General features: G+C 39.0%; 2 protein-coding genes across 2 annotated transcripts; one reads left to right on the top strand and one right to left on the bottom strand.

Annotated features, from left to right (window-relative positions):
* Positions 1-3,616: 3,616 nt before the first annotated feature.
* Positions 3,617-9,496, top strand: LOC113023368 (lysosomal protective protein). Its single transcript, XM_080302953.1, has 12 exons — positions 3,617-3,921; positions 5,068-5,179; positions 5,265-5,402; positions 5,496-5,654; positions 5,769-5,860; positions 6,277-6,361; positions 6,451-6,603; positions 6,686-6,831; positions 7,733-7,895; positions 7,973-8,062; positions 8,147-8,373; positions 8,931-9,496. The coding sequence occupies exons 1-11, from the start codon at positions 3,752-3,754 to the stop codon at positions 8,228-8,230; spliced, it is 1,392 nt and encodes a 463-aa protein (XP_080159079.1). The 5' UTR covers positions 3,617-3,751; the 3' UTR covers positions 8,231-8,373; positions 8,931-9,496.
* Positions 9,458-20,754, bottom strand: slc38a7 (solute carrier family 38 member 7). The gene is made up of 12 exons (XM_026169391.2): positions 20,614-20,754; positions 19,425-19,855; positions 18,516-18,569; positions 16,852-16,996; positions 15,833-15,977; positions 15,493-15,591; positions 15,346-15,403; positions 15,116-15,230; positions 14,774-14,921; positions 12,368-12,567; positions 12,224-12,275; positions 9,458-11,224 (listed from the first exon to the last, which is right to left on the bottom strand). Exons 2-12 carry the CDS (start codon positions 19,674-19,676, stop codon positions 11,122-11,124), a joined length of 1,371 nt encoding a protein of 456 aa, XP_026025176.1. The 5' UTR covers positions 19,677-19,855; positions 20,614-20,754; the 3' UTR covers positions 9,458-11,121.
* Position 20,755: the final 1 nt, after the last annotated feature.

Here is a 20,755-nt window from a genome sequence, read left to right as displayed (position 1 = left end):
TATAGATAATTATTAAGTACTGTAAAGTAATGTTTATACTTGCTGTTGCTTTATTAAAGGTATGTTGACAAGAAGAAAAATTATTGTAGTCAAACGATCTTTATACATATGTGCTGTAAGTAATATGATCATATGATAAAAAGATATTCTCAGTAATTTAAAGACTTATTTAACCCTCTGATGCATAGTGGTCACTGGAGTGGACAGCTACTAAAACGTACATATCTCTTTAATGCATTGGTTTCTATGGTGGAACTGCATATTAGCCTCTAGAGTGCTCTCTGCTGCCATGCTCCATTGAGGTCAATTCAGTGTTCAGTTAGTGCAACTGCAAGTAAATTTCCTCTGAATCAAAGATGGCAGACAAACTGTCACCCCTGCCGACCACTGCTGGCATATCCTGTCAATCCTTCTATGCTAAAAGAGCCCAACAGGTAAAAAAAATATGATGATATGCAGTAACATCTAGGGAAGGATATTATCTGTTTGGAATAAGAAATTGTTATGTCTAATATGTAGAAAACTACGATTAACCATGTGTCCACTGTAGTGGACATCATGCATTACCCACTATATTTTTTTAACATAAGTCATAAATTGTCTCACTGTTTTTTGGGACTGTTTTGGTTATAAGTAAGCATATAATTGTTACATTTATAAGCTACTCATTTAAAATGTATATTTCTGTGCAGATCAGCTGTAGTTTGAGTTACTATAATAATTATTTTATCATATTTTGTAGACTTCAAATGCAGCAAAGAATAAGGCAGCGTACAGAATAGTCCAGGAAATTCCATCCAGCTCCAGTGATGATGATTTCATTGATGAGTGCAGTGATGATGAGTTCAGTGATAAGTCCAGTGATGATGAGAGTGGCTGCCAGAGCAGAACAGAGACATAGGAACTACGGACAGCCTAGGTGTGATGAACACAGAAGTGTTTGGAGATGCAGAGACTAAGATGTCAGTTTGTGTTTTCTTCCAGCATGCTACTAAGGGCTTGGTAATACTGTCCTGCATCGTTATAGAACTGTGTAGACTCAAAAATGTTTCTCTTGTTGGAGATAGTTTGCCATATTCAGGTGTAGGATTCACAGCTAGGACTGTTGATTGGTTTTGTTATTTACGTCTAAACATTGGGGCCTTATGAGTTGAAAGTTCCAAAAAAATTGCTGAGATGTTTTTCAAAGGATACAAGCAAACAAGTGTTTGTATATTTACAATAGAACACGAGGTAATTAATTTTTACAGTAAATTCACAGTATTTCATGCTAAGTGCTCAGGCGCATGTAGTCCACTAGAGTGGACAAGTTTATAACTTTATAAAAAAACATATTTTTGGGGAAAAAAGAGTTGAACATTTTTTTTCATGTCCTGAGAAGAATAAAAGCACTTAAGAAAAAAATCTTGACCAAGGCTTTCATAATTCATGCATCAGAGGGTTAAAAAAAACCTGTGACAAAGATTCTGAAGTGGTTGTTTAAAGTGGCTGCAGACGGGTGCAAACCCAATCGTTGTCACACTCCATAAAAAGAAAAAAAAAATAGTATTAACATTTTTAATATTTATTTTTTAATAAAACCTGAAAAAACATCTGGTATTTAAAATTGGTATTAGTGGAAATGCAAATGTGTTGTATGTATTTGCATTTTTATGTTAAAAACAGCAATTTATATTCAGTGATTGGAACCTGACCTTGACTTTGTAACTACAGCCAGCTTCATGTCATCAACACCCGTCCATATAAATGTATATAAATGTATATTATTTACATTTTTATGAGTAAATAAGTCATTATATCCAGGAAATAATTATTTACAATTATTTACTGGATAATAATAATATTGTGTTACATAGATAAACCCAGATTTGCAATTTGAGAATGATAAAAACGTTTTGAACAGAGTCATGGAAGATATAATAGTGCTAAAATCCAGAAACCTGGTTATGCTCCTTGTCATTAGAGGGATCAGATGTCCCACTAGGACTGTTTTCGGATTAGGGACTGTTATCAGGAACTGCACTGAATTCCCTTGTACCCCTTTAGTACTACGGCCATGTTCTACATTTTGATCAGCTCTAATTTGCAGAACCCCACACAGCAGCTTTTAAGCCTTGGGAGTAAATTTCAATTTGGTCACCCAAAATGTCTCTGCTGGGAATCCTTTGGCAGAGAGTTGTCATTTAACTCATCTAATCTATTTGTTCCATCCTAAAATGGCCCCAGGCACTTATCTGAGTAGTTATTTTTGAAGCATTTATTTGATACAACAAAAATAAAAACTGCATGTGCAAAAGTCACCACTCTAAACTGGTCACACTGTGTCCCATACTCTGGGTTTAAAAGCTTTAACTTAATTGAACTTCCACTTTTACCAGCATCTTTCCTCTTCTTCTTTCAGCTGCTTCCTTTTGGGGTCACCACAGATGATCATCTGCCTCCTCTGCCATCCTCTTCTGCCACACCAACCCTCTGCATGTCCTCCTTTACGGTATCCACAAATCTTCTCTGAGGTGTTCCTGTTTTCCTCCTGCCTGGCACCTCTATATTCAACATCCCTCTGATGTACTCATTTTTTTCTAATCTTGTTCATCTTGGCCACTCCCAATGAACATCTAAGCATCATCAACACTGCCACCTCCAGTTCAGCCTCCTGTCTTTATGGCAGTACAAAACCACACCATACATCACTGCAGACCTCACTAATATCCCATAAACCTCCCCTCTCACTCTTCTGTCCACACAAAGCACCCCTGACACTCGTCTTCACCAGCTCCTCCACTGTCTTTTGTTGTCACCGTTGTTGCTTTGGATATTGAGTACTATCTACCCGATTCTTTTGTCCTCAGGCTTGATAGAGAAGACACAAACTCAGTGTATTCAAAATATATACTTTATTCAACAAAACCTTCCGGGAGGGAGATGTGCACAGCGCGAAGCCTCCTGCAAAATCTAATGCATTACCAACAGGATGAGTGTAATATACTCTACACCCCCGCTCCCCACGTCGGGCACTCACGGCCCGAAGGTCGTCTCCTGTTGTTATCATCTATCAGCACAAACATGAGCGAGACTCTCTGGAAAGTCTGCACTAAAGATCCTGTTTATCACAATTTCATGTCGCCAAGCAGTCTCATGACCTAAAACACAGTGTATAAACCCTCAAAGCTGGCCTTTAATATTACACTTTAATATGTACTTAGCAAATAGGCACTTGGATTATATTTTATAACAATGCTACTAAAAGTAAATATAACAAAATTAAGGTAACAAGGAATCGTTTCAGCCCTTGTCAGATTTGTCATACTTAGGCGTATTCGGGATGTCTACTGCATTCAAAAAGCTACATTTTTATTATTATAACTACTCTGAAAAATAAAGAATGTCCTTTTTTTTTACAAAAAAAATAACAAAGAAAAAGCTAGCAGTAAAAGTACTAAAAACTAAAAGTTAGTTTAGTTTTTCAACAATAAAGAGTAAAACTGAAAACGAAACTAAAAACGTAAAAAAAACCAACAACCAACAACTGACATTTAAATTCTTCATACCTGTTTCTAAACTTCAATATTTGTGTTCGACAGCGCCATGTGAGTCATGTGACCCACCCCGCCGGTCATATGACGTTCAGTTTCACGCGGAGCTGTAATCGAGGAAGTTGAAGTGAACGCTTCTTCTTCCTCTTTCCTCGCCGAGCGCAGGGATTTATTTTCGGGGTTCGTTTTGTGTTTGAGACGTGACCCGGGCTTCAGCCATGCTCGGTGGAGGTCTGCTGCTGTGTTTGCTGGCCGTGTTTCCGCTCGGCTCGCGGGCTGAGTACAATCCGGACGAAGTGACGCACTTGCCCGGAATGACGTTCAAACCGAACTACCGACAGTGGTCAGGATACCTGCAGGCACGGCCTGGAAAGTTTCTCCATTACTGGTAAGAACCGGTGGTAAATGCGCCAGAAACGTCGTCAGAGCATGACAGGTTGCCCACACCGCGGTGGTTTCTGTGAGCTTTTACCTCTTATACTAATTATCTGCAACGGGAGCCGGATTAAATTTTCAGTTTAGAGCCCGAATGTTTAAAAAAAAAAAAAGGAAAAGAATCGGCTCATAATCAGCTTTTATAATAATATTAATTACAACTAAGTACATCCTTCACGTTCTTCCCACTAACACAGAGTCTATTAATTACCCCTGAGTGTATATGGACAAAAGTACTGGGCCACCTACATAATAAACCTATATATATATATTTTCCCAGGTATGTTACAGCTTTCAGTCTTCCTGCAGGATTTTGGAGTGTGTCTGTGGGGAATTTTTGCCCATTCATCTAGAAGAGCTTTTGTAAGGTCAGACACTGTTGTCGGAGGAGATGACCTGGCTCACTGTCTCAGTTCTAGTTCATCCCTAAGGTGCTCTGTGGGGTTGAGGTCGGGGCTCTGTGCAGGCCTTACCTTTATGGACTTTGGTCCATCCCGGAACAGAAAAGGGCCTTCACCAAACTGTGCCTACAAAGTTGTCTAAAATGTCTTGGAATGCTGAAGCATTACAATTTTCCTTCACTGGAACTAAAGAGCCCCGCAACAATCCATAAAACAATCCCATTACATTATTGGATTCAATAACTAAGCGGTACACCTAAATGCTTCTATTGCTTTTGTCCACATGATGCGTTTCCTTGCGTAGTTCATGTAAGCCTGGTAAACATGACTTCATGTTTGCAGCAGCACCCTGTGTTATCCTGAATCAGAAAGACAAACCAGTTGAGCAGGTTTCTTGAACTTAAACACCAAATCACTGAGGAACTTCAAGGAAAGCTTTAGATCACGGGTTTTGATGCAGATAAACAAAACTGTCCTTGTGGTTCTAGCTTGGGTCTTATCTGGTGTGTGAGTGGTGTCAAAGGTTTTCTGAGCTCAATTATTGTATTGGCTCTGAGGTTACAGTGCATTGGAGCAATTGGTCCTTATTACACTCGTTCTTTCCTGCAGATCTGCTTTCACTATTCACAAGAGATTATCTAGTTAGTTGGAAAGAGTAACTTTGAGTTTGTGATAGCTTGTGTCCTGATTTCCTGCAGGTTTGTAACTTCTCAGAGGGACCCAGTCAAAGACCCTCTGGTGCTCTGGTTGAACGGAGGCCCTGGCTGCAGCTCGCTGGATGGGTTCCTCTCAGAGAATGGACCATTTCATGTGAGTTTGCTCACTGTGTGCATAACTACACTCGTGCACTGAGTAAAGTGGATTTCAATAGAAAAGTCTTGACTCTGATTTTCAGGTAAATGATGATGGGGCTACGCTGTACGAGAACAAATTCAGCTGGAACAAGATTGCCAATGTGCTGTATGTCGAGTCTCCTGTAGGTGTGGGATATTCCTACTCTGATGATGAGAAATATGCAACTGATGATGACCAGGTGAGTTCAGTGTGTTAAATAACCAATGCAGATTTTTACAAAGGAAGAAAAAGTGATTGTGAAATGTAAAAACATGTGAAATGTTTATCATAGGTTGCCCAAGATAATTACAAAGCCCTGCAGAATTTCTTCTCCAAGTTCCCAAACTTCAGTCAGAACAAGTTCTTCATCTTCGGGGAGAGCTACGGTGGAATTTATGCGCCAACACTCAGCCTCCTTGTGGCCACGGGAAAAGCCAAAATAAACTTTAAAGTGAGACACTTCATCTGCCTCATGTCCTAATGTAGTTTCATGATGAAGGAGAAGTTGTTCCTCTATATTGTGCCCACTGATGTGGTTTAAAATGATGCATTTTCTTGTTTCCAGGGCTTTGCAGTGGGAAACGGCCTCAGCAGCTTTAATCTCAATGACCAGTCATTGATCTACTTTGGTTACTACCACGGCCTCTTTGGAGAAGAGTAAGTTTTGCCAAGGCTTCTTGTTTTATTATGAAGGAATGGCTTTAAAAAGAAATGGTGTTTATTGTTTGCATGCTCCATTACACACGAGATGAATTCTCTTGAGTTGCTACATAAAAAAATATCTGATCACTTAGATTGTTTTTCCTATTAAAGTCAGGAGCTGGGAAGCATATCATTTTTACATTTTAATATCATTCTTCATATAAAAATATGACAGAATTCAATTCAATTCAATTTTGTTTATATAGCGCCAAATCACAACAAAAGTCGCCTCAAGGCGCTTCATAGATACAGAGAAAAACCCAACAATCATATGACCCCCTATGAGCAAGCAGAAGTATGAGCAGAAGTAATCTGCCTTCAAGTTAAGAGATCATTTGCACAGAGCTGATGCAGAGCTGTTTCTTGTGCAGTTTGTGGCGTGACCTGAACATAAATTGCTGTAAGGATGGGACCTGCAATTTCTACAACTCCAGTTCTGAGACATGCACAGTACTGGTAACGTGTTCACTGTTGCCTTAATCAACTGGGGATTTCTCATGTTGACTTAAGTCTTTCAGACATATACTACTTTGTCTCCTTTACAGGTAAACGTGGCCTTTGGTCTCGTCTATAATAGTGGACTTAATGAGTACGCCCTTTACTTGGATTGTGAAGGTCAGAGAAGATCCAGTAGAGTCTATGAGAGGACCATGAGTCTTCTGTTTAGGAACTACAGGAATCACCCACATACACACAAGGTAACCCTCCAAAAACAAGTTTTCGTGCACTCCATGTCTGTCCTTCACTTGTCCTGGGTTTTAATGATAGTGTTTATTGAAGTTTTCAGCACAGAGAAGTTCCTCCACCACTCTGGGTGAAGTCCCACCCTGCATCAACAGCACAGCCCAGATGAACTGGCTGAACAGAGGTGACGTGAGGAAAGCGTTGCACATTCCAGCTATCCTGCCTCCTTGGGATATCTGCAGGTACGGCAAAATCTTCTGGTTATTCCAAAATTGGTGATAAATAATGTTATGTGTGCACCTCAAGTCCTCTTTGTTGCAGTTTTACTGAATACAGTGGGATGCGAAAGTTTGTGCAACCTTGTTAATAGTCATCATTTTCCTGTATAAATCGTTGGTTGTTACAATAAAAAATGTCAGTTAAATATATCATATAGGAGACACACACAGTGATATTTGAGAAGTGAAGTTTATTGGATTTCCAGAAAGTGTGTAAACACATGACTGTGGCTCTCTAATGGTGGGCTGTTCCTCATCATCATCATCATAATAATAATAATAATAATAATAATAATAATAATAAACTCAGACACTGAGGCTTCTATATGTATACATCCTCACATATATCAGCATTTCTGCCAATAACAGCAAGTTCAAATAAATCCTGGTGTGGACGGTGGTGTTGATGGAAGGTGAAATGAAGATTAAGTTTCACTTTTTAAGAAATCTACACCTTTCTCAAAGGCAGTATAACTTTCCAGGACCCTCGCATTTAAAGCATTATCTTAGTTCAGTTCACTTCAGATCAGTTATATTTATATAGCACCAAATCAGGCAACAGCCTCCTGTTGTTGTACTTTCTTTTGTAAGGTAAAGACCCTAAAATAATAGAAAAACCCAAACAATGAGACAACCCCCTGTTAGCAAGGACTTGGTGACAGTGGGAAGAAAAAACTCCCTTTTAACAGGAAGAAACCTCCAGCAGAAGAAGGCTCGGGGAGGGGCGGCCAGCTGACACTACCAATGGGGGTGAGGGGAGGTAGACAGGACAAAAAAAGCACAAATGAATAACTAATGACTAAATGCAGAGTATGATTGTAATTAGCATGGTGTGATTTCCGTGATAAGTATGTATTTGTTGCAGTGATAAAGTTGGAGCGCAGTACAAAGTGCTGTATGCAACAATGAAGGACGTGTACCTGAAGCTGCTCTCTCTGGGCCTCCGTGCGCTCGTCTATAACGGAGACACCGACATGGCCTGCAACTTTCTGGGCGACCAGTGGTTCGTGGAGGATCTCGGCTTGAAGGTAGCTTTAATTCTACATTCATAAATTATACTTTTTCACACCAATGACAGGCACTACTTGTACTAAAATGTTCTTAGGCAACTACTAAATACCAAACCTGGATTCATGAGGACCAAATTGCTGGCTTTTATCAGATGTTTGGAAACATCACTTTTCTGACTGTTAAGGTAAGCATTAATGCTTTTGCATTGTCGGTTTGTTTTATGTGAAGATGTCGCAGTTACTCAAAATACTGCTTTGATCTGTTTCAGGGTGCAGGTCACATGGTTCCTCAGTGGGCTCCGGGTCCAGCTCTCCACATGTTTCAGTCTTTCATAACAAATTCCCCTTACTGAGTCGGAGAATGTACTTTTTCTTTATTTGTTATTGTTGTTCTCAGGGAAATAAATTTGGGATGTAAAAATGACTCTTTGGTACTGCACTTGTTCATTTTCAGTTACCTCCACTTTTAATAGGTCAAGGCTGTCAGCTGTGTCTGGCTCTTATGGAAGCCCGTTTCCGCCACTAAAAAAAAAAAAAAAAGGATCCATAACTCAAAATTTCGAGTTATTTTCTCGAAATTTCGAGTTATTATCTCGAAATTTCGACATATTAACTCAAAATTTTGAGAAAAGCAACTCGAAATTTCGAGTTAGCGCTGCCAATCAGTAATCTACGTGAATGACGTCATTTCCATGTTACCCGGAAGCTGAAGCCCTCAGCTACAAATGCTACAGCTAAGCTACCGGTATCACATCCAGTCGTGAATGCACAGATTGCTGAGTGTTTTCAGCCTGGCTTCACAAATGATGAAATCCCTGTGTTATTAGCTGAATCACATGGTGTTACTATCAGCAAACATACTTTAATTTGTTGGGATCCGTTTTTGAGTGCGCGGTCCTGCGCCATATGCTTCCGGGTAACAAGAAAGCGACCTCATTCACGTATATTTTTGATTGGCAGAGCTAACTCGAAATTTTGAGAAAAGTAACTCGAAATTTCGAGTTATGGATACTAGCTTTTTTTTTTTTTAGTGGCGGAAACGGGCTTCCATAGGCTCTTGACAGAACAAATGGAGAACACTTTCTTTGTTTTTGTTTTGTTTTTTTTGTGGGGTGGGGGCGTGCCCAAAAGTTTAATTAATCAAATTAACAAAGAAATGAATAACCCATAGTTGTTAAATGGTTATAACTGTTTTTCCCTCAATCTGTTTTTATGGGTGAAATTTGTGTTCGTTTAGATTGAAATTAACTGATTTGGTCACAAACCCTCTCCAAAGCTGCTGGTATGTGTGTATTTTTACCATTTTTGTCAGGAAATTCAGGAGCTACTTGTGTATAAAAGAACCATCTGCATCCTGTGGTTTCTGCAAAGCTTCTTCTCATTGACTCAGACAGATCTGAGTCCAGATATTTGATGCTGAACTTTAATAAAAGTATATAAAGTACTGTCTGTGGCACTTATGTAAATGTTTTTTTCGTCCTTATGGTTGACGTGTTAAAAGAACAATGTAAAAGGATTTTTTTTTTTTAAACGTGTTGTCTGATGTCTTAACTCCGATCAAAAACTGTAAGTCGATGAAGTGAATTCAATGTCTTTTATTAAATTTTTTGTTCAACTCATGAGATTTGAGCAGTCTACATTTATTCACATGCTTTAACTACACTTCATTTATTGAAGTAGCATTGAATGTTCACTAAAATATTTCTACCAAATCTTCCCATTAACATATTTTCAAGTCACTTTTATGAGACAACAGGGACATGATTGTGATTAGCAAATGCTTTGTTAATCAGTGGCGTTAATGCAGCTGATCATCGATAAATTAAGTTTGACACACAAGTTAAAGCACCAAACCATAAAAAAAATGATCATAACAATGATTGTCTAGAAAGAAAAAAAAGTATCCCAGCACTTAGTATTTTAAGAAATTTTGATTTTGTAGTTTTTCTTCACAACTATGATAAATGTCCGTCCAGCAGTCTCATGTAGCATACCCGTGTTTCTGACAGTCCCTTTTTTCTGTTTTGTCAGTTGTGTTCACAAAAGTACTTGCTGGGTTTCATTAAACAGGAAAAATATAACTACATAAACATGAAATCAGAGTCACAAAAAAAAAAACAAACAAACATGTACTGCAAAAATGGTTATTAAAGTTACAGTTGGTACAAAGATGAGGGGTAAAGTCATTTGATGTAGTTTAACCATGTCAGTGATCTGTGCTCTGTATATCTTTAGTGTTGGGATATTTGAAGAAGAAAAAAAAAAAAAGCTCCCACTTTGGTTTGAGGCAAACAAAAACTAAAATTATTTCTTTAACTTAAAATGTCACATGTGCAGTTTGCTCAGTTTCCTTCCTGTCGTGTCTTAAAACCCTTTCGTGTAAATAAAGTGCAAAGTGAATGCTTTGTAGGTTACATCCTTCCCTCTCTTTACAAACCTGTGGAGGTGGTGCTCATTTGTGCAGATACCGAGCTGCCCTTTTCACCCTGTTTTACACACTGGCTTCAATGAGCATATCGTTGTAGGCTTTTGCTCATTTGTACAAATAATCTAATCTAGTCCAATCTAATCTAAAATTCAGTTGTCAAACTACCTTGTACTGTAACACAATAAATGACACAAACCAATAAACAAAAAAAAAAAGTAACTCATTTTTAAATCAGTTTTAAAGTGTAGTATGTTTGGTTGTTTTGTCCCTATAATTGAAAACCTCATAATCAAACTGCCCTGGCTCTGCATTAATGCCAGTCTACGCCTTTACATACATTTAATATGCTTTGTCCTACTGTGGTAACGTATCACTTAATCCAGTTTGTTTTTTTTACACTGATGAGTAGACAAACTATTAGCAGCGACATAATTAGTACTGAACATGAATTACATTATGACATGCTAATTAAATTACACAAAGTGGTACAATTCTTCTGTTAAAATCAATCTGATTAAGTCCTTCGGCTCTTGTAAACAGGAACGTGTCATTGTTACATCCACAGAGGGGAGTAAGGAGTGCGTGTCCCCTCTGGAAATAATGACACAGTAAAACACATGAAACATGCTGTTAGAAGCGTCTGAATTCCCTCAGCATGACGGGGTGAGTCCCCAATTGAACGAAACTCTCTAGACCTTCATGTCAGTACGGAGCAGGTGATGTTTGTCTTTGTTGTTGTTTTTTTTCTTTGGTCATGAGACGCTTTGTATCATCCAGAGGCCTGAGAGCAGCACCGGCTCGTGAAAATTATTCCCTTCAGTTGACGACGTCCTGGTAGATGGAGTTTGTCGTGGTGAGGCCAAATATGAACGCTCCAAGTGTAACCATGGCGACACTGAAGATCACCAGCCCGTGCCAGCTGTGAGAGAGAGGAAATACATCCGTCTGAGCATGGATAACTTTTTTTGCAATAATGACAGTGAATCATGTGGCTCCAATGTCAAAAGATTAAAGAAACTTTAAAAAGTGTTCAACTGGAAAGTTTTTCTTCAACTTTGATTCGTCACAGATCAAACAGATGCAGAATCTCAGTGGCATAAAGACGGGCTTATCCAGTTTTACAGCTTTTGCTACTAATAAAGACGTCTCCCATGGCCATTCATACCGCACTAAATTAATAGATAAACAAAGAAGTTATAGAATAGTTATTTTTTTCAATATTTACTCTATAAATTTCAGTTCCACAGTAATTAATAAACTAATTAATAAAAAAGTGCCCATTTTCTGTAAATTAACAAAAACCTTAGTCTGATCAACAAGCTCTCAGGACATCCTCTGCAATGTTAAACATTTACACCCAAACAGTTGTGCTGACGCTTTTCTGTCATCTGACATCTGGGATTAAACGCGTAGTTAAACTTTTTTACAACGGCAAAAACGGGAGCTTCACTGGTCTGGCCTACTTAAGATCAAGGTATGCTGTATGTAATCTGTTGTAGTCATGTAATTGTGAAGGGTAACTATAATGTAGCATCCAGAATTAATGCAGTTTTAAAAAGTGTGCAAATATGCCCACAAGCTCAATGACAGCCTCACATGCAGAGGGCCTTTTGAGGTTTTGAATGTGTAGTCAGCTGATAAGAAAAGAGTGTCATGCAAAATAACCACTGCATGATTGAAAAAAATAAAATAAAATAAAAATATTTTATATCTATGCATGTATATATGTATATATATATATATATATATATATATATATATATATATATATATATATATATATATATATATATATATATATATATATATATATATACACATACACACACACATACATATATACACACATACATACACATACACACACACAGAAGCAGAAAGAAGACCAGAACTCAGCAGGTTTGCAGCAGAGCCTCACCTTGCAGATCGGACGTCAGTCTCTGAGAGTTTGGCTTGCATCAAACACAAACCTGTAAATTTAAAGAAACACTGGGTTGGCTTTACAGCGCGTCAATAAAAGCTGCACAGAAAACCCGAACAGAGCAGATGGCGTGCAGTGTACCTGGGAAGACAAAGATGAAGCAGGCTGCCAGTCCTCCGATCAGAGAGATCACTCGACCAATATCTGGGATGAAGAGGGCGAGGACGAGGGTGATGATAAACCACACCAGCGTCTGCAGGATCCTCCTCCTCCTCTCACGACGTACACACACCTCTACCTGTTCACCTTGGAAACGCAGCCAAAGTCCCTCTATAACTGCCCTAAAACAACACATGACCACAGCAGAGTACTGAGAAGAAAAGATCCATAAAAACTAAATAAGGACTTTAGTACACACAAACACACCGAGGACATACCACCAATCCCTTTGACTTTTTTTTGGGGTGTATTTTTAAATCATCTGATACAGATTTTAAAAACTACACACGGGGTACCACCTGAAACAAATCCCACATCAGTGCTCCTTTTCAATTTCTAAATATTGGAAAATTTAGTAACCCTAGCATCACTAATAAACATTATTTAATGAGGACAGATTATATTTAGCCAACAACAAATACATAAATATGGTCAGTTTCTTCTGCTGGCAATAATTTGAATGCATCTCAGTGCATGAAAAAAAAAAAAAAAAAAAAAAAAAAAAAAAAAATCACAGGAAACAAAAAAGGCCAAAAAAGAAAAGATGTAAATTATCTGATGCCAGTAACAGGCTGCAGTGAGAAATCTCAAAGATATCGCTCCATAAGTTTTTCACTAGTAAGAACTGACAGCCTTACCAAAAAAATAAATAAAAATCAGCTTATATATTTTAGACACTTGAAATGCAACCACTAAAGGAAATGGATAAGGTAATAAATAAAGGAAAGAAATAAAGTAAAGGAAACAGCAGAGCAAAAAAAAAAAAAAAAAGAAAGAAAAGAAGAAGAAATGCTCACATGGTAAAATACACTGGATGATGCAATAAAATGCTACAGTAAGCCAACAGATGTTGAACCCATAATCATCATCACTTCTGCCACTTTGCTGCTATTATCTCTAGTGTGTTTCAACCCGTATGTGTGTCTAGTTTGACAAATACACACTTGAAGAGAGAGAGAGCAGCAAATTAGCAGTAAAGACTCACCCTGGGCACATAAAATAGGAATGTTTATGGTTTTACATCAGGATTTTTTTCCTTACATTTGCAACTTTGTAAACTTAAACTGGTAAAAATCAGCATTTTATCACCTCAGATGTTTATCAAAGGTTAAGCCCTTTCTTCATTTTAGTGCAAAATGCTGCGGCACGATTTTTAACTGGCAGAAGAAAATTTGATCGCATCACTCCGATTTTGGCCTCTTTACACTGGCTTCCAATTGAATTCAAGTCCTTTTATTGGTTTTTAAATCTCGAAATGGTCTGGCACCTGTTTATTTGTCTGACTTGTTGAAGCCCCACGTCCCCACTCGTTCCTTTCGGTCAGTTGAGCAGCTGCTGCTTTCGGTCCCAAAGTCACGGCTGAAACTTAGAGGAGACAGAGCGTTCGCTGTTGCTGCGCTGATGCTTTGGAATAACCTTCCTCTCCATATTAGACAGGCTACATCAGTGGCAGTTTTTAAGTCTTTATTAAAAACCTATTTTTATTCCCTGGCTTTTAACTCTGTGTGTAACTGATTTTTTTTTATTTATTTTTTTTTATTGCTATGTCTGGTTTTATTACTATGTGCATATTAGTATTGTACAGCACTTTGGTCTACCAGGTGTGTTTTTAAAGTGCTATAAATAAATAAATAAATAAATAAATAAATGATGATGTTCTTTTTAGAGAGAAGAGGCTCTCCTCTAGTAAATCGTGCTGTCATTAACTTTAATATTTAACATGCTCATTGAGCCCTATAGAGTTTGAGATGTAGCTTTGGGGGTTTCTGCAGTTTCTCCAAGTATTGGGGGTCTAGTCTCAGGGTCAACTTACTGGGACGTCCACTCCTGGGAAGATTATGGCATGTTTTGACACACTCTCCACCTCTAAAGCTTCTGCCTTTATAGAGGTGATCACGCTTGATTAGACTCGATTAATCAGCTGCCTTCAATCAGCACCACTTAGCTGCTGCTTATCCAAAGAGTGTTCTTTGCTTTTATTTTTACACAGGAATACAAATAAAATACTTTATTTTGATTATGCCATCTCACTTTAAGCTTTTCTCAAGATGTAGGGGAGGAAATACAGTTAGAAATGGAGGAAACAATATGCACTCAGACGCATGTGCAGCTGAAGCAGCCACAAGAAAAACTGAGACGCTCAGATTACAACAGAAACAGACAGACACAGTGAGTATTACTCTATTCTCTGCTGAGGAAACCTTTAGTCCACTGTAGCTTTACACTGCATATGGTTTTCTGCTGTATTGTCTTGACCCATTAATATATCCAGATATCAACTACAGCTTCATCATTAGTATCACACGTTTTAGCTTTGCTGTGTCTTACCTGCCACAGAAGTGTAAAATAGGGTAGGAGGTGACCACACAGACGATGATGAAAGCTCTCGCAATGGCTACGGCGATATCATCGGGGGGGTACGACATCAACACATCCTGACTGACGTTGGAGCCAAATGTCAGGAAGCCGCAGACACCTGAACAAATCAAAAATCACACCAAGGATCGCTTCACTGTAAAAAAAAAAAGCAAACCTGCAGGCTGACTACATTTCTGGAATATATTTCCATGCTATAAAAAATACCTTCAAGTACCTTTTACATGTAGTTTCTCAAATGTATTTAAAAGTCAATTATAAAGATGCATGTTATTCAGTATATATGTACAATACCTGTTCCAGTGTAAACAAAAAGGCAGATTAACATGCTGAAGGTCACAACAAGCCCCCAGGGTCTGATCTCTTTCCTCCTCATGCTGTTGAACACTGGCACGGAGCTGACATGGCACTGTGACCGGAGATCAGGACGGAGAAGGCAGGAGATACAGTTTATTAATATTAAAGTCTAATCATAAAGGCACATAGCTTAAAATCTCATCAAATGATACCAAATGAGGAGATACCTGGAAGCCAAAGCATATGGTGGGCATTGCATTAAAAACTGCAGTCCAGGAAGCAGAACTGTAACAAACACAATGATTTAGCAACTCAAACAAAGCCAGATGAGGAGGATGCAGATGTTTAGAAAGTGTTGTGAAATGTGTCCACACCTGGTAGGAACATAGCCCGGAGTCACCTCTTTGTCCGGCCAGAAGTACTTAATGATGACCACTATGGTAACATACCAGGTTCCCATCACACTCAGAGTACTACCAGAGAAAAAACGAACAACTCAAATAATCAGTGTGTAAATTTAAAAAAAATAAAAAATAAAAAAAATAAAAAAAAAATAAATAATAATAATAATAATAATAATAATAATAATAATAATAATAATAACAACAACAACAACAACAACAACAACAACAACAACAACAACAAGAAGAAGAAGAAGAAATCAATTCTCAGGGTGAAAATAAGCTGCAGGTTAACAGGGGCAAAGTTCTGTACCTGGCATACTTCTGGAAGCCAATCTCTTTGGGGATGGAGAGAGGAAGAATGACCAGTATCGCAGTCAGAGAGATGGTAAATTTGCGGTTAGTGTACCAGAAGTGATCGTCTTCACCCTCTGCATTATGACCTGCTGCAGCGATCACTGTAACAAAAAAACAAGGATTTCAAAAACACTTGAGAAGGCCCCAAAGAGAAAGAGCCAGAGTACAATCTGCTGTTTGCTGGAGAAGGGTACACGGTACAGAGCAGGAGATTAGCTAAAGAGCTGTACACACAGGAGGGATGAAGAAATGCAGACGATCTAAGTCACAAACACTTCATTCATTTCTAAATAGCAAAAGGCCAGAGTTGAATTCTTTTAAACACTGTCAGCATCTCTGGGTTGAGTTAATCACATGAGAGACACGTTTACTGAGCGAAAAAGCTGAGTAGTGTCATCTCTGATGTTCTTTGCCCTCATCATTGATGACACTGACTTTTTTTTTTTTTTTTTTTTATACTGCTCTATGACAGAAAGACTTCCCCTATTTAATACATCACAGCTAAATGCAAAAGGAAAGCAGAAATTTCATTTAAATGTAGGAGATGATCGGAACATCTCACAAAACCTTATATGATTTAAATTTGGCTGATCTTCCTTTTAAAGATCATACTCTTGTCCACCCCAGACCACTTTAAGTGTCATTAATATTTTTGATGGCTCCCTGGAAGTCCTGTCCTGTCCCTGCCTCTGCAGCGTGCGCTGGATCTTGTCCTTTAAAATGAAATCTGAGGTGAAGGATCTAATTTCATGTATGGAAGTGGTCAAAGTCACACAGAGTCAAACCCAGGAAACAGGGCTTGTGGTCAATAACGACTCTGTAGCCAGAAAATTTTTTTTAAAGATGGTTTTGAAGAGATGAACAGCTAAATTTAATTCAGGTGCATCTTTTGTCTTTTACATTCCAGTTTTAGGGGTTTTGGTTTTCTAGAGACGAAAAAAAAAAAAGCTAACCAGTCTGATAAAGTACACTTACAGCGATCGAGCTGGTCTCCGATGACAATGAAGAAAGCAATGCATGTGCCAAATGTGTAGATGGCAATAGCTACTTCACATACAACTCCTGTGACTTTCCCGCAAGTGGCTCGAACAACTTCCTGATAAGTAGCTTCATTACTGACCTGAATAAAAAGGACAGATAATTTAAAAAAAGCACGTTGATCAAACAGTAGGTAGGTACACGGTAGTGATACTAAGGTTTCTCATGTGACTTCATTATCCGAGAGTTGCCTGCCATATTGGAGGAGGTGATGCAATCTATTGACTGTTGAGGGTGTACATGTTTTTTCATTCACAATTGTGACAGTTCATCGCATTTATGCTTAATGTTTAATAAGTTTATCACTCACTTAGACCCCAGTCATACAGACCTAGAGACCAGTCAGTGACCGCACCTGGCAACCTTTGGTTCCCAGGGAAAAATGTATATTCCCCAACTGGCTGGCGAGTGGTTGGAGACAGTCACTAGGTAAAATCTGTAGCACAGAGGGTGGTGACCCAAACACCTTATTGTGGTTGGTTTGCAGATTATCACAGTCGCCCACTTCAAATGCTCACCAACTACTCTCCAAATGGTAACCAAAGCAACCAAAAACAGGTGTTTGAGTCAGCACCATATAGCTCTTCACAACCAATTTCGACAAGCAACCTCCAGCAATCGCCAACCAGTCAAAAAACACACACATACACATTTGTTCCCCTAGAAACCAATGGTTGCTAAATGGCCTGCAATCGGTTTCTAGGCCTGTGTGATTTGGGTTTTATTCAATTAACACAAAAAATTTACAAAGTTGCCCGAGTTAAATTCACAAGGTTAGCAATCACATCTGTAGCCTGTATGCATTTACCTGAATTTTCATTTGCCACCATTAAAATCATCATCATTAAAATGTCACACTTAAATTAGCCGTTGAGTTTCAGCGCCACTGAAACAAAGGTTAACTGTCCAAATTAGGTTTTTCAACACAAGCCTGTGATATTTCCCGCAAGCCTAAACGGATGTATCCATGCACTCACTGAGAACATGGGTTCCTCCTGCAGTGTGCGGCATTTAAAACAGGTTTTTCTACATAACTCCACAAACAACCGGGCAGCAGGAGCATCGCTGTTTACTACTTGAGTAATTCAAGTCACTCTTAATTGGCTATCTTGGATTCTGCCAGCACGCAGGTTAAAGACACAGAAAAACACTTTATCTTGGCTACCACAGCTTGATTTACCGATGTCTGCATAGTTATTGGCAAAATTAAGGTTGGAGTCTCACACATTTACATAGCCAGAAACCATCCAACAGCTGAATGTAAATGATTTTCTTCAGCGGATATTGTTGCATCACTTAAAATTTACTTAATTCAGCTGACTCAGTCTTAGCTTTACTCTTTTATTCCAGTGTTGTGTGAGACGCAAGCACAAATCTGAGCTACTGAGGAAGTGAAAGTCCAAACCTATCCATATGATCAGGATTACAACCACAGAATAAAGAAGTTGTTACTTAAGAAGCCTGCGCAGTTTGTTTCACTACGAATGAAGGAAGAAGACAAAAGAGAGACAAAACTGTTCGGAGTTCGAGGTCCAGAACATGGCAGAGAAAACATAAGAAAAACAAGTGAAATGTGAAGAACGTTTGGGGGCAACACAAACCAGGGAGCAGTATCCAAGGATCACCAGCCCGGTGATTATGAAGATCAGCATAAACTGAAACACAAGGAAACACAAAGCAGCACTACATGAATATGCTGGTCACATGAATACAGAGAAAGCAGGTGCTCTGATTGTCAGTTCTTGTATTCCGGGAATGAACAAGCTCATGCTATATTCAGTCTGACTCCCTTTCCAGCTAACCTAATAATAACTGTTGGTAGTGACATAAAATAACTTTTTTTTTTTCCTTTCAGCTTCTCTTAGTGCCAAAAAATGTTTCACCCTCAGCGTAATGAGGGTATACATTGATCAGCCACAACATTAAACATCAGAGTTATATTCTGGAGGTCCTTCTTGACCCTCCAAAACTGGTCTGGAGACTGGGCAATGAACACGAGACATCCCTTGGTGTCTGATACTCTAACACTGCCAGTGGATCTCGTAGATTAAAGGGTGTGACTTGTGTGGTTCACATTCTTCTGGCACATCCCGCTGATGCTCTGTCAGACTGGGATGTCAGGAGATTGGAGACCAAACGTCACACACTGGTTGTGTTTCTAAAGCTGTTTCCAAGCATTTTCTCAAGAATGATGGAATGCATTGTTCTGCTATAGGATGCTTCCATTGCTATCCAATGATGTGCGTGGCCTCTAGCAATGTTAAGGTGTGTGGTATGTCTCAAAGTAACATAGGACCAGGACCATGCCAGGTCCCAAGACCTTTTAGGACAAAAACAGGATCCATTCATCTCAACACTCAGTGGTTTTAATATTATAGATGATCAATGCATGTAGTTCATAAAAACTGAGCAGAGCAAATTATAACTGAATCCTAATTTAACTGTACTTCATGACATACATGCTTCATGCAAGACAAAAGAGGTGTAGCAGAAGCGCATAATCTCCTCACCATCTGAAGCACGAATCCTGCAGTTATACCTCCTGCCATATTGAAGGCTGCAGGAAAATTGAGTAGACCCGCTCCCAGCGCTGCATTCACCACGATGAAAACAGCGCCTACTGATGACACCCCCGAGCTCCTCCTCTCAGACTCAGGTTGCCGAACAGAATCCACACTGGGGCTCTGCAAGAGCCACGCCCTTTCTCCAGAGTCACTGCTGCCAGCACCACCCCAGTCCTCAACATCATTTTTAATTGCCATGAGTCACCAAGGTGCAGCTCAGTCTGGGAAGCGTTAAGCACCTCAGAAAATCAGGTGAGGAAATTTGAATGAAGCTACGAGATATAACCCAGCTGCAGATGAATAATTATGTCCAGTCAGGAGCCAGCTGAGGTTTCTCAACGGTGATGGTTTGATGGTGAAGTCATTTGGAGATTGAGCTGTAATAAAATATTGTCTGCATTTAGATACATTTGGGAGAAGCGTGGTATCAAAATAACATACTGAGTACATTAGATGGGGAAGTAAAAAAAAAAAAAAGTGGTTTGAATCACGAGTCATGTTTGGTAAAACGGTTTCTGCTCACTGATTCCTAGAAGTCCATAATATACTGTATGTAGAAATTACCCAGTTTAAGGCAGTGAAGGGGTACTATTCATTTTAGGAAGATGACATGATTCTTATAATCACCATGTTTAAAAAAAATCAAAATCAGTGAGCTCAAGAACAAACATACGTTTTAGAGAACAGTCGTTTTACAAGTGGATCTCTTATAAAGTAGCTAATGAGCGTACGGCAGAAAGTGTAGGAGAACACGCAAAGCTGCCAGGAATAAAGCATGGAGGTGATTTATTAATGTTGTGTCCACCAGATCTCCAACACACACACACACACACACACACACACACACACACACACACACACACACACACGGGTATCTACAGGAGACACTGGTCAAGTAATCCACCTTTTATCGTAGCTAGATTCAGGCTTTTGTTTTCACTAAGGTAACAATAGCATTTATCAATACACCCATACACCACTGTGCCTACATTAGCTAGCTAGCAAACAGCACACCGAGCTAAAGAGAGCTCGTTTTCGACAACAAGTCCACACATTTAAACACCTCCGCGTTACTCACAATAAGGATTAAAGAGTCGTCTCTGTTTCGTGTAAGACTAAAGTGCTCGTATCCTACCTTATGCCGCCACCGCTGGAAATGAGAGACCTCAGTGTTTTGACCGTAACGTGACGAGCAAGTCACATGCGGTACAATAGAATTGTGGGTAATGTAGTTCCCCCTGTCGTTTTCATAAACCCAGTGGGATTACCTGAGGCCT

This window comes from Astatotilapia calliptera, chromosome 1, assembly GCF_964374335.1.
Source record: "Astatotilapia calliptera chromosome 1, fAstCal68.1, whole genome shotgun sequence".
NCBI classification, from domain to species: Eukaryota; Metazoa; Chordata; class Actinopteri; order Cichliformes; family Cichlidae; genus Astatotilapia; species Astatotilapia calliptera.
Note: the sequence above shows the minus strand (reverse complement) of the source record. Positions and strands in the feature narration are given on the sequence as shown.

Coding starts and splice junctions, on each gene's coding strand:
- LOC113023368 (XM_080302953.1), top strand. CDS start 3,752: ATGCTCGGTGGAGGTCTGCTGCTGTGTTTGCTGGCCGTGTTTCCGCTC. Junction 6,362..6,450: donor CTGAGACATGCACAGTACTG/GTAACGTGTTCA, acceptor TCTCCTTTACAG/GTAAACGTGGCCTTTGGTCT. Junction 6,604..6,685: donor ATCACCCACATACACACAAG/GTAACCCTCCAA, acceptor TGTTTATTGAAG/TTTTCAGCACAGAGAAGTTC.
- slc38a7 (XM_026169391.2), bottom strand. CDS start 19,676: ATGGCAATTAAAAATGATGTTGAGGACTGGGGTGGTGCTGGCAGCAGT. Junction 15,592..15,832: donor GGCTTCCAGAAGTATGCCAG/GTACAGAACTTT, acceptor TTTCTCTGGTAG/TACTCTGAGTGTGATGGGAA. Junction 11,225..12,223: donor ACTGACGTCCGATCTGCAAG/GTGAGGCTCTGC, acceptor TCTCTCTCACAG/CTGGCACGGGCTGGTGATCT.